Below are 24,049 nucleotides of genomic sequence, written 5' to 3' on the forward strand. Positions count from 1 at the left end.
CGTCTCCAGACCTCTCTCCTGAACAGGCCCTACTGTCGCGGATTCCCAGGGACACAGCACGACCTCCGGTTCCCACAAACACAGCCGCGGACTGGTTTGATTCCAGTGGGAAATGAAGACCTTTGGCAGCAGAGTCTTTGCGACGGATAAATCAGACCTTAATTCTGTCCAGCTCTGCATTAGAAGAGTCTGTCGTCTGTCCGGGGAATTAACTGCACTGGAGAAAATGGACCAGGCCCTCAGATAACTCCCGGGACACCTGACAGACAAGAGACAGAATGTCCCCATGGCTGGCCGGGTGGCCCAGGCCATCCCAGGCCCAGACAGAGCCGCTGGGGGCGTGCACAACCCACCCAGCAGGAGACCGCAGGGGTGAGGGGGAATCGCTGTGTGATCCCCCCAGACGTACATGGGAATGTGTGTCCCCCCACGTCCTGGGCCTGTCCCTCATGCTGCCTCCACTGTCTTCCTGGAAATCTGGGGCCAAGGCTGGTCCAGCTGTGCTCTCTCTTCCCCACACCCGGCCCCTGACTTGCGCTCTCAAGTCCCTCGGCCACCAGGGCCCGGAGCTGCCTCGAGCGTTGGCCGCCTACCTTCTGAAGGTGACCACTGAAAGCTAAGGGCAGCAGCTGCATCCACAGGGGACAGGAACCTGGGAGGCATCACAGCCAGCTTCTCATCAGTCTCATCGGTCACTCGGCCACGCCAGGGAAACCCAGCAGCCTTCCTTCCGCCATGGTCCAGCCTCTGTCCCAAAGGCTCCACAGTCCCAAAGGCACTGAGGCTCAGAGAGGAAAGCCCACCTGCAAAGAAAGCAGGAGGCTGCCTTGTCCACCACCCTCAGCTACAGCACAAACGGCACTCCAGTGGCTGCTTCTTGGACCCGAGGGATCCCAGAATCTCCCCCTGAAAAAAAGTCTCACCCACGGTGACTTACTCCCCCGCTAGACGCCTCAGCCTTTAGGGTAAGGCCTCCCAAGGTGGTAAAATACATGAGGATCACCCCGTCATCAGCAGCAAAGCAAGGAAGAAGTCCAGGCAGGCCGCGATGGCTACGGAGCCTGGCTCTGCCCAGGGAAGCCAGGTTCCCTGGTGTGGGGACCCCAGGCCTCACACATACGACCGCCGTGCACAAGAAGAAGAGGTTCCCGGGGGCACGACGCCTCTGTCGGGGAAGCTCCCGGCAACCCTAGGAAGGAGGCAGCCTTGCCCTGTTTGGCACAAGAGGACAAAGGCTCCAAGAGAGCCACAGCAGATTGGGGATAGCGCTGGGACCCAGAAGAAGGTGTGTCCGAAAGTCCTGCTCCCCGTCTGGATGGTGCTCCCAGCTGGGACGCCACGGAGTGCCAGCCATGCTGCCCGCCCCCCCAACCCCCCACCGTGCGGCCTTCAGCTACACCCGCATCCACCCGCCACACCTCCCCTACCCCTGGCCGCTCCAGATCACATCCTGAAAACTGCCCGTGGGGCCCTCTGGCCTTAGAGCCCAAAGTGCCCTGCTCCAGAATTCCCCCACCCCTGTCCCTTCCCGTCATCCCCAACACCCCAAGAAGCCCTTTCTCCTCTAGACCTTCAGAAATGGCCCAGCTCCAAGTATGCCCCAGCCCTGCCACCTTCACAAACCCCCAGCCAGGCGGACGCCTGGGCCGAGCCCCCTTCCCCTCTCCTCCTCCTGGGAGCAGACCCATCATCTCCACCGTCTGCGGCCCAACACAGCCAGTCGGGTGTCTGTGGACGCGGCGAAGGCGTTAGGAATGAGGCAAGACAGGCTGCGGCTGCATTTTCTGCACCATTAGCCTTCGTTACTTCGTCTAGCAGCCTTCCCGACGTCGCAAGAGGCCTCCATGAGGGAATCTCTTGCTTTGTTGGAGCTGGCGGCCGTGTGGCTTTGTGGAGCTGACTGCAGAAAAGCAAATGGGAATTGCTGTGCGGATGCTAAGCACTGATTCGAAATTGCCCACAATAACACAGTTGTGTGGGGGCTGGCGGGACCGGCCGTAGAGGCGGTGGCTGCGGAGGTTGCCAGGTGACCGTGGGGATGTTGGCTGGCGTGATGGATGAGCGCCAGGGTCTCGTGCATAATGGACAGGCCTCTGAACTGGAACAGGGGTGGCCCGAGTGCAAGGGAGTGCTGATTGAACGGACTTGCCTTTCATTTTCATCCGCTCCTAATGGGACGACACCTCACCATCAGCGAGGATGTCACTCTGGATGCGGCCCAGGAACAACATTTGTTATCCAAACAGGCTAATTAAGTTCAGGTATCCCTGCCATTTCGGGACACGCAGGTAGCAATATCATCTGCCTCAGAACAGGCGGACGGCACTGCCATCACCATGGCAACTAGGCTGCTGGGGATGGGCTCAGACCACACAAGCACGCCTCTTCCCCACAGAGTGGCAGTCTCCAGCGTCACTGGGGCCCTGGGATCAGTCCTCCTTCCACCAGCCTTTGGGCAGCTCCCACATGCACCACCTACATCCCAGTCACCCCCTGCCACCCACTTTATTCTCCATCAAGCTTCTCAAAAGACCGGTCTATTCTCACCATCCCCACTTACTCCTCAACCCGCCTTCGTCTGTTTGCTGCCTTCCAATTCCGCAGAAACTGCTCTCAAAAAGTTCTTCTTTGACATCCATTTTGCCAACACACACTTTGGTCCCCTTGCTCTCCTTTTATGCCATGTCCAAGATGGCTACATTCCACCATTTTGTAAAACTCTCTCTTCCCTTGGCTTCCATAGCCCTGGCCTCCTCATACCCCACCAACACCTTTTTCTGTATCTCCTCCTCCTGTGCCTTCTGTGTCTCCTTGAGTTTCTACCCCAGGCCCATGGCCCATTTCTCTCTACTGGCCCTCCTTGGGCACCGTCTCATGGCTTGAAAAACCACACCCAAACCAATGACTGTCTCCCCAGCCCATGGTCTCCCCAGTGCTCAGATGCAAACATCCATGGGAAACCTCCTCCACAGGGCTGCAAAGCCTGTCCAAACTCTCCTCCCCCCTACCCATTCCCAAACTGCTGCTCCTGTATTTTCAAAAAGTTGGTTTTATTTAATCTAACCACTCTTCATAAGTGGGCTTTGGATTCATTCTGGTAAAATGAACCCCGTATATCACCAAACTCTCCAAGCCTCATCTAAGCGCTTTGGATTATTTCCTGGCACGGGTGTAGATATTCCTATGAGGTCTCTCCTTCCAGAATCTCAGCAGAGAGCTTTCTTCAGTGGCATGGGACCCAGAAGGCAGTTTCTCAGGGCTGAGCAGAGGAAGACTTATCATCTAATATAATGGAAACTGATGGGAGCTTTTTACACAGTCATTTTGAGCTCTATTGGCAAATTGCTAGGCTCCTCCAAATTGCAAAGGCCCCAGTTTTTCTGTCTCTTCCCTTTAAAAACCTTGCTCCTCAACAGAGTGGACACGGCATTGTCTCCCACCAGCACTTGGATTGCAGAAGAAAAGACAAATCATCCCTTAACAAGCACTTTGTCAGACAGACGCATTATGCCATGCAATCTTCACAGCATCCCAGTAAGTTAGGCTCTCTGATTTCCCCCATTTCTCAGACGTAGGGACTAAAGCTCAGAGAAACTGAGCAACCTGCTCAAGGACACACGGCTGTCAAGAGCAGAGCCAAAACTGCAATCAAATATGTCGAACCCAAATCTGTGCACTTAACCATTTGCTATATTATCTGCCTGTTATTATGGAGTTTCTTCCTTGGGCTTTTGTGGGGGGTGGGGGGATTGGGGGGTTGGTGCACAGCCTGGTTCAGTATCAAAGTAAAGGCCCAACAAACACCCCTCCCTGTCCCAGGCCAGCCCGGAGGCTGGGTCCGAGAGATGACACGTTTCTGCAAAGACCTGGGGTGGGGATTAAGGAGCAGCCCCTTTATGAGCGGGTCTTCATCCTCATGGTCAGAGCGCCATTTCTACGATTCCAGGAAATCTCATTCCATCATGCCTGTCTTGTGCTTTCCCCTCTTTTAAGCTCCTCTGTTCTCCTGGGTGGAATCACGCAGGGCCATTGCTTCCTCCTGGTCGAGGCTCTGGATTCCTGTGGGCGCAGGAGGAAATGACAGGAAGATGCCTGGTGGTCTGGCCTCAGGCCCAGCCTACGGGATTCATTTTGCCATAAAAATTCCATCTCCTCTTCTGCTGTGAATTACTTTACAAAAAGTCCCCTCTAAACTGAATCCAACAACATAGAAAAAGGATTACACGCCATGACCGAGTGGGATTTACCCTGGGTTTAACATCCAAAAATCAGTTTGTGTAATATGCCGCATCATTGGAAGAAAAGACAAAAATCACATCATCCCAATACGTTCAGAAGAAGCATTTGACAAAACCCAGCACCCCTTCGTGATAAAAGACTCAGCGACATAGAAAGTGAAGGGAACTTCCTCACATGATAAAGGGCACATACTAACCTCCACAGGTCATGTCGTACTTTTGGCTTTTCGCTTAATGTCACCTCTTCTCTCCAGCATTTTACTGGAGGTTCTCGCCAGGGCAGTGGGGGGGGGGGGGGGGGGGGATGAAATAAAAGGCATTCATATTGGAAAAGAAGAAGTAAACCTATCTCTATTTGCTGATGGCATGCTCTTATATAGAGAAAATTCTAAGGAATCCACAAAGAAAGCATTAGAGCTAATAAAGATGTCCAACAAGCTTGCAAGATACAAGATCAACATACAAAAAGCAACTTACTTCCATACACGTGCAATGAAATTAAGAAACAACCATTTATAGTAGCATCCAAAACAATGTTTGGGAATACATTTAGCAAAGGAAGTACAAGATTTCTACTCTGAAAACTCCAAAAGCATTGTTGAAAAAAGTTAAAGGAGACCTAGATAAAAGGAAAGATACATCAGCCTCATGGGCTGAAAAACTTAATGTTGTTGAGATGGCAAGAATTCCCAAACTACCTGCAGATTCAACACAATTCCCATCCAGATGCCATCGGGCTTATTGGCAGAAATTGACAAGCTAACCCTAAAATCCAGAAGGAAATTCGAGGGACCTTAAACAGCCAAAACAATGTTGAAAAAGAACAGAGTTGGAGTATTCAACACTTCCCAGTTTCAATTTGACAAAGGTACCAAAACAATTCAATGGAGAAAGTATAATATTTTCAAACCATGGCACTGGGACAATTGGATAACCACCTGCAAAAGAATAAAGCTGGACCTCCTACCTTACACAGGATTCAAAAATCAACCCATAATGCATCAAAGACCTACAGGTAAAAACTAAAGCTCTAAAACCCTTAGACGAAAATAGAAGCACAAATCTGTGTGACCTTAAATAAAGCAATGATATCTTAGCTATGACACCGAAAGCACAAACAACAAAAGGAAAAATAAGCTGCCCCTCATCGAAACTAAAAACCTTTTTGCTGTAAAGGACATCATCAGGAAAGACGACCCACAGAATGGAAGAAAGTACTTGCAAATCATGAATCTATATGATAAGGGACTTGTACCCGCAACATATAAAGAACTCTTACAACTCAATAATAAAAAGACAAATAATCCAATGTAAAAAATGGGCAAAAGATCCGAATAGGCATTTTTCCAAAGAAGATAAACACACGAAGAGATGCTGAACATCATCAGCCATCAGAAAAATACAAATCAAAACCACAATGGGATACCCTTTCACATCCATTAGGATACCTAATTTAAAAAAAAAAAAAAAAGGAAAAGAGGGGCACCTGGGTGGCTCAGTTGGTTAAGCGTCTGACTCTCAGTTTCGGCTCAGGTCATGATCTCGTGATTTCATGAGTTCAGGCCCCGCATGGGGCTCTGCGCTGACGGTGCGGAGCCTGCTTGAGATTCTCTCTCTCCCTCTCTCTCTGCCCCTCCCCCGCTGGCACTGTCTCTGCGTCTCTCAAAATAAATAAATAAAACTTAAAAACTATTTTTTAAAAAAATTAAAAAAGGAAAAAGAAAGCGAAAAGAAAAATACATAACAACAAGTGTTCACAAGGGCATATAGGGAATTGGAAACCTTACACTCTGCTTCTGGGACTATAAAATGGCACAGCCACTTTGGAAAGTAGTCTGACATTTCTTCAAAACGTTACACATAGAGTAACTATATGATCTAGCAACTCAGTTCCTGTGTGTGCCCAAGAGAAATGTTCACGGTGGCACTGTTCACAGTAGTCAAAAAGTGGAAACAACCCAAATACCCATCAACTGATGAATGGATAAATAAAATCTGGCCTTTCCGGACAATGGCTGTCATTCAGTAATCAAAATGAAGTATTAACGCATGCCACAACGTGGGGGAACCCCCAAAATATGCAGAATGAAAGAAGCCACGGACACACACACACACACACACACATTGTATGAGTCTATTTATGTAGAATATCCGGAATATACAAATCTGTAGAGACAGAAAGTAGATATCCTCTTGCCTAATCCTGGGTACAGTCTTTTGGGCCTGATGAAAATGTTCTAAAATTGACAGGGACAATATTTGCGCAACTCTATGAATGTACTAAAAACCACTAAATTATACAGTTTAAATAGATAAATTGTAGAGTATGTGAATTGTACCTTAATAAAGCTGATGTGGATATATCATAATAATGATCTAAACCTAACAATACAATATAATACAATATAATAATAATAAACATATATTTTAGGTCTCCTTTGCAGCCCTCAAGTGGGATAGGCCCTTTCCCCAGGAAGGAGACTTGGGGGACACCCCAGCCCCCAGCACATCCCCTCTGGGAGGAAGGGGACCCCAGCAGAGCAGAGGGAGGAGTGCCAGTCTGGAAGTCGGGGTCCTACTCATCAACTCCGGGACTCAGGAGGTCACACAGCCTCTCTGGGCCCAGGGTCTCGAGGACTGTCCCCTCCTGGGGAGGTTGTGAGGACCAGGTGGAGAAGTCCATGCTGAGCAGAGAGAAGTACCTAGAACACAGTAAGCTCTCACGAGCTGCTCCTTCCTGGGATTACTCAGCTGGAAGACACGTAACCAGCCTGGACGTAGAAGTGCTGAGTCCAGGGTCAATGCTGGAGAAGACCAGCTCCCTGCCTTGTCCTTGGACGCCAACGGAGGCCTCGAGTCTCAAGCCTGGTTGGGACCAGAGCTCCCCAAGTTCATGCAACTTCCTACCAGTCTTTCCTCCTAATGGCCCCGTGGCCTCTAGGCTCCTGCCTTTTCCCACTGTCTCCCTCCTGCACCTTGTCAGTCCAGACATGGAACCTGGCCTTCTCACTACCAAAAGCAACACCGCTGTGGGCACTGCACAGCCAACAGCCCCACGACGCACAGAGGACACCCCTGGGCTTCAGAAGAACCCTGTGCAGCGCCCCCAGGGAGCCCCTTGCCCTTGCCCGGAAGGACTCCTCTCCCACCCCTCTCCTCTGGGCACCCCTGCCCTCCACAGCACTCGGTCGCACCTGACTCCCCCTCCCCTGTGTACAGCAGATGGTGGGCCCGTCCCTGACTCCCAGCTCTGCTGGGCCCACCAAGAGCCTCCTGGGGAGCAGGAGTGTCCCTGTCCCAGAGGCCCCGCAAACCATACCCAACGCTATCAGCCAGCTGCGGCTCCAATACCCTGCCGTTCACTTTCATTCCTGAGAGCGGGATTTATCAGACACCTGCTCTCCCCCAGGTGTTACCGGCCCTCCCTGTCTGCAGGGCTGTCTCTGGGCTGGGCTGCACAGGGACACGCAGGGACGCACAGGACGCTCTCTGCTGGGTGTTCCCAGTGAGAGCTGGGGTCTGCTCTGCTCCAGAAAAGCCACGTGGGGGCTTCTTTCGCTCCCACTCAGCTTTCAGGGTCTCATTGGCTCCGTCACCCCTCGCCAAGGGAGAGCGAAAGTGGCCGAGACTGTGCCCGGGGCTCCCCCATGGACACTGTCTCCATCACCCCAAGCTTCGTCCTCCTCCCTCCTCCCTCCTCATGTGGCTGTGCGGTGGGAGCTGATTGAAAGCTGGTGCATTGCCATGGCGACGTGGCCAAATCTGACCCCCACAGCTGAAGTCCTCCTCCCTGGGGTACCTCACGTCCTGCTCCTCTCCCTCATTAGTGCTGGGCCTTTACTAAAATGATACAGGTTCAAACCCTTTCCAAACTGCTTCAGAGAAGTTTCACACTCTTCTGTAACCAGGTGTCTTTCAGACGTGAGATCCAGACCTGTGGTGGCTCGCCGTGAGGGCCGCCGGTGAAGGCGGCCTCGGGTTCACCCTCAGAACCGCTCGGAGGGACGCGCGTCACCGCCGGGAGTCCCGGCACCAGCCAGCTTCCTTCCATTTGCACATCGGCCCTGCGTCCCATTCTGGGGGTCAAGGGGCTAGAAAGATCGGTCAGGTGCTTCCTTCCTGCCCCCTTTCCAAGTCCCGATGCCAGATGTGGAGGAAAGGAAGGGTCTGGATTCAAACCACCCGGGCCAGGAAAAACATCATGGCCTGGGCTCAGGACCAACTGGGAGCATCGTGTAATCGGGGCCTTGAGGCCACTGTGACCCACGCTTGCCGTGGTGCTTCCGAGAGTGAGTGTCCTCCCGTCCTGGATTCTGTCTCTGCGCGTGGCCTCATTTCCCCCTCTCTCCCCTTCTCCCAGATGGAACCTAAACGCCTGAAAAAACAGCTTCCGAAAATCCTGAGACTCCTGAAACCGGATGACAGGATTCTGATCGTGGGGACCACACAGCGGCCTTTCGATGCGGAACTTCAATCCTTCTGCAAAGTTTACCAAAAAATTATTTTGGTTCCCAGACCAGACTATGCTTCCAGATTCGGCAAGTACCTCCAGCCCCTTCCCGGGCACCGTGACTGGGGTGGGGCCAGGGTGGGGGCCTGACCGGAAGGTGGGTGCCCCTTGAGGGGCCCTGGGATGCCCACAGAGCCTGGGCCGTAGATACAAACCGCCCGGTCACGAGGACAAGACGTGCATGTCTCTTCTGTTGTTAACTTCGTCCTTTTTACCCAAGACAAAAGGAAACTGGACAGGGATACCTATTTTGGGCCCCGAAGGGGACAGAAGTCCTTGCAGGTGCTAACTTTTGTTTCAACAGGTAGATGAACACCGGTTGTCTTGGACCCACAGTGATGGCGTCTTTCTCAGAGAGCATTATTCTTTCCACAGATTGATTTTTGTTAAGTTTTCCAGGCTCAAAGTATTAGTCCAAGAGCCTGTTGACTTACTTGTAATAACCATTGAAGTTAACGAGAGCTTTTTCAGTTTTTTCCTCTTGAATAGACAAATTCAAGATCTACTTGTATTGAGATATATTTCTAAATGGGAATAACACGAAACAAGTGCCCCCAGAGGCAGTGCAGGGAAACCGTAAAGGGCCATGGGATACGAGTTCTGAGGAGACCCGGTTCTGGGTCCCAGCTCTGCCACCGGATGGCCCGGTGACCTTGACGGCTCAGTTGACCTCCTGAGCCCCCACTGTTTCGTCTATAAAGAGGACTGTTTAGTCTCCAGGACCGCCGTGACCCTTATCTGAGGGGACGGCAGAACACACAGCACCGTCCCAGCTCCCGCGAGAGCATGGGTGGTGCCGGGCACGAAGGGAACAAAGATGGTGGCCGTGGTTATGAAGAAGGAGTACAGGACCAGGCAGCAAGTGGCCATGGTGGGGTGCTGGTGTTTTCTGTTATCTACTGCTGTGTAACAAACCGCCCTAGTGGCTTAAGACAACAGATCATTCCATCCCATGGTTCAGAGGGTTCACGGGCTCAGCCATAAGGTTCTCCTTCAAGTATGTTGGGATATTGCAGTCAGGTGTCAGTTTGGACTTCATCTGAAGACTCAACTGGGCTGGACATCTATGGCCATTCACTCCCGTGACTGGGGCCGACGCTGGCTGTTGACCGGGAGCTCAGCGGGGGCTGCCAACCAGATAGGGTATACACCTGGCCTTTCCGTGTGGCTTTGCACAGCACAATGGCTGGGTCCCAAGAGAGAGCATCCTGAGAGCAAACGTTTCCAGAGGTTCTGACAGAAGCCGGAAGGATTCTCGTGACTCAGCCTCAGAAGTCGCACACGATCGCTTTCACCAGACTCTACCGGTCAAGAGGAAGTCCCAGGCCAGCCCAGATTCAAGGGCAGTGGACTATACAAGGGTGTGAATAATGTGGTGTGGCCCGTTGAGGGGTCATCTTTACCCCTCATGGTGGTGGCAGTGATGGGCACGGTAGTAGATTTGGAATAGAGGTGGTGGTGGTGATGGAATGGACAAGAATGTGGGCACATGGGCACGTTCGGTGGTGATGGTGATGGTGATGGAATGTGCAGGAAATTGCTCCCAGTGGAGTAGTAGTGGGGATGAGGCAGCGGCTATATGGTAACAGTTAAACGTCAAGAGAAGTCATGAAAAGGACCAGGTCAAACCTGGTTTCCATCCGTCCTTCCCCAGTCACAATAGCATCCCCAAAACACAGGGGCTCTGCGGGCCTTTCCGGTTGGTCTTAAGCTCCCGGCCCATGTTACCTGCTAAAGGACGACCTTCTAGCCCCCACACAGAATAAACTTCCAGCTTCTCAGCCACTCCATGTGCCCTTTGCGCTCATTTCTATCTTGATAAACTGGGATCCTGGCTTCACACATCAATGTTATCCACAAAGTACAGGAGGACTTTGGTCTCGGTTGTTTCTTCATCATCTTAGTGGCATCTCCATCTTCTAGAGCCACCAGGCCCTCCACGGGGACCTTCGCGTTCAGCTAGCACAAAAGGAAAATAGAGAAGACACTAGAGAGTATCTCACAGGAGATTTTAGGGACGGGGCCCAGAAGGGCCAGCTGTCATTTCACTCGTGTCGCATCGGCCAGGATGCCTCCCATGGCCCCAGTGAAGTTCAAGCACACAGGGATGCGTGGCCCTGCCTGGAAAGACTCACACAACGGGGTGGGTGCCAGCAGCGCGTGAGTCAGCGCAGAGCGTCCCATCCTCCTGGCCTTCTCGGAACTTTCCCGCTCTCATTCTGGTTGGTCAGATCTCCTCTCCCAATTCCACAGACTTTTGGACGGTAGGTATAGATCTTAAGCCATTTGAATGGAATAAGGTAGGGTGTTATTAATTTTAAGGCACCAGAGCGTTATTCTTGACTTCGGATTGAATAGTTTCTACTGTTTGACAAAACCATAGGCCCTTTAAAAATGAAGCTGTCGGTGTTATAACAAGGACAGTTGTGGGGGTTTTTTTTTTATGGAACGCCGGGCATGTGTTAGGACACAGATCACACTGCAGTTTCCAATCTGAATCTCCCCGTGGCGGCATCACAGGGGAGGAAGGAGAAAGCATCCCCTCACCTGTGGGCAGATGAGAACCTTGCGTGCAGGACTTTTCTCAGGCCCGGGGCTCTGTCCACTAAACCACGTGCTTCTCACATATTTCTCCCATGGTGGGTGATTTGTTCAGGCCGCCATTCTTGCTGACATCATCAATGCCGTCTGGCATTTCCTCTGGTGACCTTGAAGTTTTCATAGCCCCAGTGGCTGGGGCATCCATCTTAAAGAAAGACTGTTCCTGTCTTTGCAGTGATCAAAAAGTGGTCTCTTCCAGCCCATAAAGCGTGGACTGCAAATCTATAACTTGGGCCTCTGTTTGGCCGTCTCTCTACCAGCAGCAGAGCGTGGAAGGTGTTCGGGAACATTCATGATCCTGCTTCTCAGATCCCTCTAGGCAGGGTTGGGGAGGGAAGGGTGGGTCAGCTTGAGGAAACACAGTCCTTAATGTTTACCTAGTAGAATTCAGTATCTACCTTCTTTCTCCAAATCAAGCTGTTTCCTTCTAAATGTCTGTAAAGAAAATCCACCAGCAAGGTTGATTAATGCCTTGACTAGTCCCCAGAATTCCCTCTGGGCCTCCTCTCCCCACGTTCCTAATGCCTTCCTCTCTGGCCTCTCTTCCCAGGGATCTGTTTCACTAATATCCCAATTCATCACAGGCCCCCACCCCAGACCCAGTGTCTAGTCAGATGGGTCCAGTCCACGTCTTCCGATTTTCAGAAGCTCATCCAAACCATATTATCCCTTCCTGTGCTTTTGTAAAACCACAAATTAAACAATGAATTTTAAGACACTACATCATCCCAGGCATGCAGTTGGGAGCCAGGGTAGAATCCGTGTGGAACGTCAGAAAAAGAGGAGGGGATTCAGAGACCAGATTCTTTTCAGCCTAAAGAAGGGAGAGAGAATGTTGATTCATCTGAAGAAGCGAGGAGCCTTTCACATCCAGGAGAAGGAAGGCAAATATGGGACTTGGTCTGGGGAGCACCTCGGCGGCCCTCAGTGAGCTCCTCCACTGGTCTGGCCCCCCCATCACCACACCCACCGCCAGCCCCGTGTCTGTTGTGTTCTTGTCCTCTCCGCCTGCACCTGCTGGGCCAGATGCTCGGCAGCTGTGGCTGCAGTGCTCCCTGTGGGGTTCCCATCTCAGTGAGCCCCTCAGGTTGTGACTTACTCTGCATCTGACTCCCCTCTTAGCCCCACAGCTGGTGGCTCTGTAACAGCAGTGGAAGCCGTTCTTTTAAAGGCAAGTCTAGTCCATCCAATATGAGAAGTCAAACTGATCCTCTTTCCTTCCCGTTCTCTGGCTCCTGTGAAGGCTGTGGCTATGTCCTGCCGTAGCTGTGACTGCTTCCCGAGTCCCCTTACTGTGCCTCCATCAACAAATGGTGAGCATCGGGGGGAAATCAACGATCTGTGAATTTGGGAGTACCTTGACCAAAACGCTACATAAATATCAAGTATCATACATTTTAAAGAGTCAGTCGTGTGTTCACATGTACTTAATGGACCAGAGTAATTGTAGTTGTTTGCTCCATTTGTGAAGAATCTTTACTTGGAGAGGCCCCTCGTGTTGATAGGCTGTGACCGTCATAGCCTAGCAGGGTGGCAGGGATGAGAGCTGGGTTTGGTTTCTGGGATCCTAGACCCTCTGCGTTTACCGACTGCTTACTGACTGGTCCACTCCATGCCACGGGTAAGAAGTTTGCCCGGGTGCACAAGTCTGAAGCTGTCTGAGTTTCCTGTCTGGGGTACCTACTGGGTCCTCAGCTTTAGGGGCTATATCCTGTGACTCCGCATAAAGCATGCCCTCTCCTCAGCTTCCAGAGTCACCGTCCCCACCTGTTCGCACCTTTTTTCGATGTTCTAATAAATCTTGACAGGGGACACACTAGATCCCAAGGGATGATGCCGTCTGGTCATTGTTCTTATTTTTCCTATGGGTTGTATCTTCTGATTTCTAACATTTCCTCAGTTATATCTAGCTAAGGGTAATCCTCACCTGCTTGATCTGTTTTACATAAACATTCTTTGACATGTTCTGTATTTATTTCATGCTATCTTTTATAATTGACGTTTTAATGAGCATTAGGAAACTTTGGTACAAAATGGAATGACAAATAATAATTATAGTTATAATTACAACAACAACAGCAATACAGCTACAGAAAATAAAGTGCCCACCATATATTACAACAGTGCTTTGTCTAAATTCTTGTATGTATTTTTCACAGCAGCCTGAGAAGTAAATCAACTCCCATTTTACAGGCGAGCAAAGATGGATTAGAGCCCAAACAAACCCACCACGGAGGCAGGAGAGTAGATCCAGAGGGTTGGATGTTGCTTTAGGTCAACCTGGTGGTCCGTATGGTCCATGACACCCAACCTGGCACAGTTGGGAGACACTGCAGACCCCAGGGGGACATGCACCCCTTCCAACAACTCAGCTGACATCAAGGCCAAAGACGACCCCCCCGCCTCGCCACCAAAGAGGACAGTGGAGTTGGATTGTTAAAAAGACTCATGACCCAAAGTCCGACTCTATGATGTGACTCATAGATACGCTGAAGGTCATTCTATTCCTGGACAGTAATTAGACTTTTTCATTTTATCAAGTGTTTTTGGATCAATGTATTTGGATGAGCTAGTCATTTACCAGACCTGACAGTGCTCAGATTATATAATAATGGTCATTTTTTTCCATTTTTTAATGTTTATCTTAGAGAGACAGAGCGTGAGTAGGGGAGGGGCAGAGAGAGAGGGAGACACAGAATCCCAAGCAGGCCCCAGGGTCTGAGCTGTCCGCACAGAGCCTGACACAGGGCTCAAACCAATGAACCATGAGATCATGACCTGAGCCAAAGTTGGACACTTAACCGACTGAGCCACCCGGGGACCCAATATTGGTCATTTTTTTAAAAAACTGTTTCGAATATTCCTCAAAGAAGGTCACAATGCTCGGGAGGCATTTGACCAGATCTTTCCAGCACTGAGAGTCTTTCTGAGACATGTGGTCTTAGCAATGCGTCACCTTTCCTCACTGGGCACAGCTAATGTGGAAAGGATGTAGTACTCTAAGTGTTACAATATTTGAAATGCTGTGTGGGAGTCCAGTCTATATCTAAAGTTGAGTAATTTCATAACTCATTTTCACACCCTCCCTATGTTCTAAGTGAAATCTATTTCCCCAGGTTACACTAACCCGGAGAACAACCGGGCACCCAACCGGGGGGATTTCAGTCAACCTCTGCCCATTTACAGCTGTTGGGGTTGGGGGAGAGAATACAGGTCAAACTGCACCCTGAGGGAACTGAACCCACTGGTGACGAATGGAGATTGGAATCTGCATTCCAATTCCACATATAAAAATAATGTACAAAGCCTTTGTAACTAAAAAAAAAATTTTAAAGGTCAAGCTCCTACTCATTCAAACACTTTGGAAAATGTAATATTCTGATGAGCAGAGATCTCATATATACCCTTATCTGAATTTCCAATTCTGGAAGATCTTGAACATCTTGGAAGGTACCACACTAAAACTATACTGAATGTGGTTTAATTTTTTCCTTGTCTTGCGGATCTAGGACCTCAGGGCCATCAATATGTATGTCTTATGGTTGCAAATCACTCAGAGGGAAAAAAAGTATTTAGCTATTATGGCTTCCTGCTCATTTGAATTACAAATAAAATGAAGTGTTCCTCCTGTGCATCCCTTTCTTGGTGAGATGCCACTTTGTACCAAGAACTAGAAAATCCTGCTTTCTCTGTGGTGACCCTGGTTCTCTGTGTCTTTTCCGCCATCTTGGACGCCACAGTTCTGTGGAAACAGATCATTCAACGCAATGGAGGCATCATTACTAATGCCTTGAATATTAGTTGCCTGGCGAAGGTCACCGATGGCTTCACCCAAGGACACATAGTCCAGGTGGTTAAAGGCGTGCTCACGGACCGCAGAATCCACCGGCAAAATTACAAACCACTTGTGGCGGCGGAGTTCGTGGCAGCGCTAACCAGGATGAGCCCTGTGTACCAGGAGGAAGAAGAGAGCTTTAAGGTAAATGGAACACCCGTGTGGCCCTGTCTCAGCCATAAACACCTGTCACGTGACCCCCTCCCTCTGGTTCCTGAGTTTCATGAATGTGTCATACACAATGAAATTTGGAAACTCGAAATGTTTCGATCGCACATTCTTTCCAGTCTTGCCCGTGAACATGTGTCTTCCCGATTTTAGGAAAAAATGTGGTCTATGATCTTATAAACTAACAGCCGAATTGCAGAATTGAATAGCAGCTTCAAAACCACTGGATTTAAACATACACACACACACTCGCACACACGCACACACACTCTCAGGCATGCACACACATCCATGCGTACATGTGTCGCGCCCTTTGTATTTCAAGTAACGGAACAAGTTGTGCATAGAGAATACTATTCCCTAAATGGTGCATCTCAAGCCCATGCTGGTTTTAGCCCATATTTTATCCCATTCTGTGACGTTCATAGAATTTTTTAGATCTGGAGGAAACTGAGAACCAGCTCTTCCAAATCCCCGCTTTACAGGAGGAAAGGAAGTTGTGGAGAGCTCTGTGCCTTATGCAAGCAAGTCAACATTAGAGTCCTGGGTGCCCAGGCCAGCGGACACACCTCACACTCCTAATCAAAGTGAATATAGTTGTGTCCACTTTCGGGACCGGGAGGCAGTTTCCTTGGCCAACTGGGAAAACAAGGGAGGGAAATTATATCCGTGTGATTATACCCACCGCAACATTGGCCCTGCAATCATCGGAAAAAGAATCAGAATTCTCGCCTAAGCTTTATTGTGTCTGGAAGCCTGCTTGAGATTAGGAAAACTTCCCTTGGCAATATAATAGTTGTCCACCAACTCTGAAAACCATGATTCCCTCCTGCTTTTGCCACTAACGTTTCAGTCCAAGGTAGAAAATAGTCACAATACTGATCGCCAAAATAATGATCCAGCGCAGGGATTGGTAAATGTTTCTATAAAGGGCCAGATAGCAAATATGTTAAGCTTTGAGAGCCCTGCAGTGTCTGTCACAAGTATTCAATCCTGTATCACAGTACAAAAGCGTTCACACACAGTACGTAAATGGATGGGCATGGCTGCGTTCTAATAAAACTTTATTCCAAAATCATGCAGCAGGCCAGATTTGGCAGCTATGGTTTGCAAAACTGAAAAGAAATATTTCCAACTCCAAGCTGGAATTCCTGCCAAGGATTTGAGCCAAGGCTCTTGTTAACTGTTTACACCTTGTTAGAATTAATTGCAAATATTTATCCTCTGCACGTGATACGTCGCGTTCTCTTCTGAAATCCCCAATTTCTATTTGCCCTTCTGAAATAATCACCTTCCTCCTTGTTCTGAGGAGCTGGGTTTAGGGTAGCAGAACCTATGCTTTCTCTTAGCTGGCTTTTTAACTGTCCGAAGTGATTTGTAGACGTTTTTCTGTCACAGGTGCCTGAGGTCCAGTAACTGTAAGTGATCACACTTATTCCAGAGAAGGGCACGCCACCATTGTATAACCTGGATGAGAACATACATGCTTTTCACTTCCATTCTTGGCATATCTGATCACTTTATTCATTTTTTTTGAGGAAACGAAATCATTTTTTACCACCATTTACTACTAGCCCCCTCGCCCCTTCAATTTCTGCTTCTTATCAATAGCTCGAGAGCTTGAGACAGTGCCAGGCCCCAACTAGAGGCCCAATGAAATCGTTTAGTGGCAGATTTATTGAATAGATGGACAGGCGCTGTCACAGTGCTGAATAACGTGATGCTGTGGCTGTAGCTGCTGGTGATCAAGTCAATCACTTCTGCCCTGAGAAATCTGACCTAACCGTGCTTCTGACGTGTCAGACTAGGGTCCTGGCGATGCTCCAAACACATCATACCCTACCCCGTGGACACGATGGAAAAAATATTTAAGGATCATAATGGTACTAATCCTAATAACGTTAGGGGTACCTGGGTGGCTCGGTCGGTTAAGCATCTGGCTCTTGATTTCGGTTCAGGTCATGATCTCACGGTTTGTGGGTTCAAGTCCTGCATTGGGCTCTGTGCTGACAGTACAGAGCCTGCTTGGGAGTCTCTCTCTTTCCCTCTCGCTCTGCCCCTCCCCCACTCGCACTATCTCTGTCTCTCTCAAAATAAACAATCTTTAAAAACATATTAGTAATAATCCTAATAATGTTAGCTAATACTTGTGACTACTTATGTACCAGGCCCTCTGTTAACTCATTTAGACCTCATAATCCCTCCAGTTTTCAAATGAGGAAATTGACTCATAGAGACTCATAGAGTCACAGAGTCATTCTGTGGTAGCAGAATAGTGCCCCCGGCAATGACGTCTACATCTGAGTCCCTAGAACCTGTCAGTAGGTTACACGGCAAAGGGGAGCTAAGGTTGCAGATGGAGTAAAGTTGTTAATCTGCTGAACCTAAAACAGATTATCCTGACTTCTACTGGTGAGTCCAGTGTAATCATAAAAAGCGGAAGAAGCAATCAGAAGAGAGAACAAGAAAGTCAGCAGCCTGGGAAGGATCCATTGGAACTCCAAGTAGCCCCGCGGTGCCAGTTTGAAGATGAAGGAGGGGCCACGAGCCAAGACAGCAGGTGGTCTTGGGAAAGGGAATAGATTCCCCCTGGTGTTCCAGAAAGGAACGCAGCCTGCAGACACCTAGATTTTAGCCCAGTGAGACCCATTTTGGACTTCTGACCTTTAAGACTGAAAGATAATAAATGGTTTGTTTTACATCACTAAGTTTGTGGTAATTTGCTACAGCAGAAAAAAAAAGAGCCAAAATGATTTGCTTCTAGTCACATAGCTAAAAAGGAGCAGGGCTGAAATTCAAACTGTAGGCCAAAGACAAAGACCATATTCTTTTTTATAAAGTTTATTTATTTATTCTGAGAGAAAGAGAGAGCACACAAGCAAGGGTGGGGGAAGAGAGAGAGGGAGAGAGAGATCAAGCTGGGGAGGGGCAGAGGGAGAGAGAGAGAATCCCAAGCAGGTTCCACACTGTCAGCACAGAGCCCGACGCCAGGCTTCATCTCATGAACCCTGACCGGAAATCAAGAGTCAGATTCTTAACCGACTGAACCACCCAGATGCCCCAATACTGTATGTAAATAAATTAGTAGGAGTTCATCACCTGAAATACGTGGCCACCTCACCTTACATGGAAAACAGAGCCAAAGCTAAAAGAAAGATGAGAAAAATCCCCAAGTGCCAGACAGAAACAAAGATAAATCTCAAACACACAGACAAGGCAAGCAGCATAGAGAAAAATCAGGGCTAGGAAACGAAAAGAGACTATACCTGCTGCTCCTTCCTCCAGGTCTGTGGTATGTCGACGTCACCGAGGAGCGTCATTATAAGACGTGCTTCCGGATTTTGGCTTCACAGAATTGTGTAGAAGCACTGTGAGAGAGGGAGAAATAAGGGAGATACAACGAATACAACCAAAACAGAGCCTCCTACTCAAAATGAACCTGAAAATAAAAATTCCAAAACATTTGAGGAAATCTAGTGCAACCTGACAAAGAGTTTAAATTAATATAATTCAGGTGTTCAAAATAATAAATGAAGGCCTCATTTCCATTAGAGATGTACACAAAGTTTTGAAACAGAGACAGGCAGAAATGGAATAAGAGATAATAATGGGGGGAAATCACAAAAAGAAAGCTTAGATATAAAAAATATAGGGCTGCCTGTCTGGCTCAGTCAGTGGAGCGTGTGAGTCTTAATCTTGGGGTTGTGGGTTTAAGCCCCAAATTGGGTGTAGAGATTACTTAAAAATAAAAGTCTTCGAAAAAAATTAAAAATATATAACTTAAATGGCCAAAAAAAAGTAAGAGAGGTATGAACTCTAGACTAGACATGGTCAAAGAGCACATTCATGGATTGGAGGATGCTCCCTCTGGAAGCAGCACAGGAAAACATAAAGATAAAAATCTATAAACTGCAATAAGAACCTTGAAGATATTGACACCCAAGCTAACAGAAGTTCTAGAGGAAGAGAATAAAAGAAATATCAGAGGAATAATGATTTAAAGAAATGCTTGCTGAAAATTTTCTTGAATTAAAGACATGAATTCTTAGGTTGAAAACAAACTCCAAGTGACCGGCAGGACAAATAAAAATAAATCCACACTCACATACATTATTGTGAACCTAAAAACAAGAAAATAAGCCAGTCTTCAAAGATGCCGGGTTGCCTATAAAAAGCCAACAATGGAGAGGCCAGGCGTCTCTTTAACAGCAATCCCTACCAGAAGACAGTACGATCATTTCTGCAAAGTGCTGAGGAACAGTAACTGTAGGCCCAACATTTATCCCCAACTAAACTAGCACCCAGGAGACAGGAAGGAATAAAGACACGTTAAGACTTATAAAGACTGAGCTATCTTCCCCCTCACAGCCACTCCAGGGAACAATTTAGAAATATTCAGTAAAATTGAAGATGCTCGTGCCCTACCATCCCAGGAAGCCTACTTCTCTGGATATTCTCCAGAGTTTTCTCATAAGTTTACAAGGAGATATGTAAAAATTGTGCATGTCAACATCATTCCTCACAAAAAGTTGGAAACCACTTATGTGCCCATTAATAGGAGAATTGAGAAACCACTTGTAGGATAGTCACTCAGTGAAATACTATTACTACCATAAAGTTTATGAACTAAAATGTTTCTTAGCTTTCAAATGAAAAGTGAAGGTTGAGAAAATGCATTCTCAGGACCAGTTGTAACCACAAGGCGCTTAGTTGGCATATTGGCTCCAGTATTTCTGCCATGTTTTCAACAGTCCCCCTTGGCGTGTCTACGTGGCCTCCCTGTGGCCCCTGCGTAGCCAGCAGTCTAGCTTCTGGTGGCCATGTGTGAACCATGGAGGGCCATTCACATGACCAAGAAAGCCCATGCCCTCAGGATAGGGTAAGATTCCCCAGAAAGATAGGAGACTAATTGGGAAGGGCTGCTAGTCAGATTTGGTCTGTGATTCTCTGAAACTGTTAACTCCTTGAGGTGGAAGTTAAAAGACAGGTTGGAAAACCCACTGAGAAAGAATTTGTATTAAATATACATTAAATGCCCAAAGTTTAACGGCTGCTTGCCCCTTCCTTCTTAGCAAGTTTTTCTCTGTTTTTAAGAATATTCCCTTGGGAGGCACCTGGGGGGGTGGGGGAGTCAGTCATTTGAGCACCCAACTCTTGGGTTCGGCTCAGGTCCTGATCTCACAGTTTGTGGGTTCGAGCCCCGCGTGGGGCTTTGCTCTGACAGCTCGGAGCCCGCTTGGGATTCTCTCACTCCCTCTCTCTCTGCCCCTCCCTCATTCACACTCTCTCTCAAAATGAATAAACTTTTAAAAAAAAGAATTATTTTGGTGCATGAGTGTCATTTTGATATTTTCCTACAAATCTGTTTTATTTCAGGACTGGTATGCCAAAACCCCTATGGGTAAAAAGCGAGCCTTGGCACTAACAGGAGGGACCACTGAAAAGGGGAAAGGAGAAAAGAAGGAAAAGAAAGGAAAAAAGGAGAAGACGAAAAAGTAATGCCTTTCTGAGGAACCATCCTCGAGTGTCTCAGGGATGGAGGCGGTCCTGGCTTGCCAGGGAAAAGGTTCACCATCGCCTGTCTGAAGAAGACCCAGGCCAACGCCGCGAGTTCGTCCGCCCCTGCGTTCACTCCGATCTTTGCAGGCTGTACACCAAGTTCAACGTCCATAGCAATTGTTTCTAGAGCTTGTAACTGTCTCTTAATCTACGTAAAGCTTCTATATAACCGAAATCCACTCATTACACACTCCACAATCTTTCCAGCTCATCAATACCAGTCACCAAAACTAAAATGTGATATTTAGAAAATCCACTGATTTGACAAACTAGTAGGTACCTTGAGTCTGTCACCAGCACTCCAGCTTTTTATTAATCCGTATATACCGCATATTATCTTGCACATAGTTTGATATATTAAGTCTTTGCTCTATTAATGTATTTTAAATAATTGAATAAAAACCATTTTCTTTGAACTGACTCAGTAATTTGGTGGCTGAAGCTAAAAAAGACAAAAAACGATGTTTAAAATTCACAAGTTTCATCTTCTGACTTTGAAGGTGGGGAAACTAGGGCCCAGGGTCACACAGCAGACATCTGGGACAATGGGACCAAAGTTCTCCTCACTCCCAGCCTGCTGCTCTTGGGAAGCATGGGAACTTGGGCAGGCCAATGGCGGCAGAAAAGCACTGTGGGAACATTGGGTCAATGTGGAGAAGAGGAAACCTGAATGAAGAAGGAAGAAATGCTAAACGAGAACAAGACTAAGGCCACCCGAGTGGCTCAGTCGGTTAAGCATCTGACTTTTGGCTCTGGGTCAGGTCATGATTTCATGGTTTGTGAGTTCGGCCCCACATCCAGCTCTGCCTCCATGCTGACAGTGTGGAGTCTGCTTGGGATTCTCTCTCCCTCCCTCTCTGCCCTTCCCCTGCTTGCACATGTACTCACTCTCTCTCTTTCTCTCTCTCTTTTTAACTTTGAAAAAAATAGAAAAATAAGGATCAAGATATAAATTTAAATTTTGTTTGAATATGAAAGGTGATTTGGTGGAAGACAGTAAGTAACTCACCTCAGAGTTGTGGTGAGAACGCCATCAGAGGAAGCAGACTTGAAAGGAATTTAATCTGAAACTTCAGAATATCCTATCCGATGGTTCTGGTCCCTCCAGAGAAAGTTGTAGAATCTCCCTCCCTATAGACCAAGCTGGCTCTCTGGGTTTTCCCGGATTCCTGGTTAAGTTAGTTTTTCAATGCCTAAGACCACGTGTGCTTTCTGGGTGTCTTCCGGCCCCCAGCACAACCCCCTCAGCCTGTGTCTGCACAGGAGACGGGCACAAAGTAGGACAGAGAGAGGTGGCCATGGGCCCGTGTGCTGGGGATGTCCCCTGCACACACAGAAAGGCAGCTTCCCGGTCTGTGCGCATCAACAACCCCAGCTTTCCAACTGGCCTGCCACAGACTTGCCTCCGCTTCCTGAAGGAACCCCAGTTTCCGCAGACTGTGGGCCTGCCCCCCACTACCCGCATCAGCCTGTGTCTGGCCAAAGCCCAAAGTGGCCGGAGAGTTGGGCAGTGGCCACCCAACCTCACTTCCACATGTCCTGAGTGGTTGCACCAAGACCCTTCCTATCACGTCACATGGGAAGCTGACCCTTGGCTGTGACTCAAGAAGAGACTTCAAGGCTCTAGAACTTGATGCTCATTACCAAAGAATGGGATCGGGATTGTAAAGAAATGAAAATCACGAGGGCTGTAAAGAAATAAACATTATTGAAATGTTACAAGTAGACAGTACCATGGAACTTGGTCTTCTCTTCATGACCAGCACACTTGGTCATAACTCATAAAATCTGTGTTGGTAAAGCTTAATAAACAACAATTTGGGGGCACCTGGGTGGCACAGTCAGTTAAGCATCTGACTCTCGATCTTGGCTCAGGTCATGATCTCAGGGTTCTTGAGTTTGAGCTCGGGTTGGGCTCTGCACTGACAGCGTAGAGCCTGCTTGGGATTCTCTCTCTCCTCTCTCAGCTCCTCCTGCACATCCTCTATGTCTCTCTCTCTCTCTCTCTCTCAAAATAAATAAATAAACTTTTAAAAAAAACAAAACAATAATCGAACGGCAGAAGCCCCCATCCAATAGAACTTCCCGCAGCGATCAAAATGGTGGTTGAGGTCTGTGCTCACCTCCAGGAGTGGCTGATAGTCACACATGGCTATTAAGTGCTTGAAACGTGGCTGGTCCAATTGAGGAACTGGATTTTTTACCCCACTGTTAATTTAAATGGCTTCGTGTAGCCAGTGTGACTAATGCATTGAACAGCCCAGCTTTAGAGTGATTGGTAAGGATGACCTAACTTCCGTCCTCAGTGTCTCCTGCTCTTTCCCAAAGCACGTTCACATGGAGACGTGATCTCTCCTGGTCACATCATCTTCTCCCAAACTATGGCCTCCCGTCTTTCAAGGTGCTAGATTTTCACTTGAGTTCCCCGTGGCTTGACTCAACCAGCTCTACCTCCTGGTTCCTTGAGAGCTACGACGCTTCCTCCCCTTCACCCCCAGCGAGCTTTGCCCCACTCACAGATGCCCTCTGCTCTGCACGAGCAGACCCCTTGTATGTCCCTGCCAATTCCACAGGAGCCCTCCTGCTTTGGGTGTGTGGCAGGAAATGCATGGAGACAGGCACATATACTCACACATAGATATTTTTTACACAATTTTACACACTTTTTTTACACAAATGATTACATATCAGACATATATTTTTCTCATTGCTCTTTTCAATACCTGGGGTATTGTTTTATATCAGCACACATAGATTGGCCTCATTTTATATCAGCTACATAATGCCCCACTTTTATGGATATAGTGTAATCCAGATAGATAGATAGATAGACAGATGATAGATAGATAGATAGATAGATAGATAGATAGATGATAGATAGATAGATAAGGACACCTGGGTGGCTCAGTCTGTTAAGCGTCTGACTTCAGCTCAGGTCATGATCTCGCAGTTCGTGAGTTCGAGCCCCGCGTCATGTTCTATGCTGACAGCTCAGAGCCTGGAGCCTGCTTTGGATTCTGTGTCTCACTCGCTCTCTGCCCCTCCCCCACTCGTGCTCTGTCTCTCAAAAATAAATTTAAAAAACCTTAAAAAAAATTGATGAGATAGATAGATAGCATAATTATCTATTTTATAGCA

General features: G+C 48.1%; 1 protein-coding gene across 1 annotated transcript in view; it reads left to right on the plus strand.

Moving 5' to 3' along the window:
- The window catches only part of DRC11 (dynein regulatory complex subunit 11), a 153,925-nt gene extending 132,598 nt beyond the window's left edge, over window positions 1-21,327 (plus strand). The window contains exons 17-19 of the mRNA XM_078450742.2: window positions 8,599-8,776; window positions 15,090-15,328; window positions 20,729-21,327. Of these exons, the coding sequence (XP_078306868.2) occupies window positions 8,599-8,776; window positions 15,090-15,328; window positions 20,729-20,851 (540 nt within the window). The 3' untranslated portion in view covers window positions 20,852-21,327. The remainder of the gene's footprint in view (window positions 1-8,598; window positions 8,777-15,089; window positions 15,329-20,728) is intronic.
- The last annotated feature ends 2,722 nt before the right edge of the window (window positions 21,328-24,049 follow it).

This window comes from Panthera onca, chromosome C1 (genome assembly GCF_046562875.1).
Source record: "Panthera onca isolate mPanOnc1 chromosome C1, mPanOnc1 haplotype 2, whole genome shotgun sequence".
Lineage (NCBI taxonomy): Eukaryota > Metazoa > Chordata > Mammalia > Carnivora > Felidae > Panthera > Panthera onca.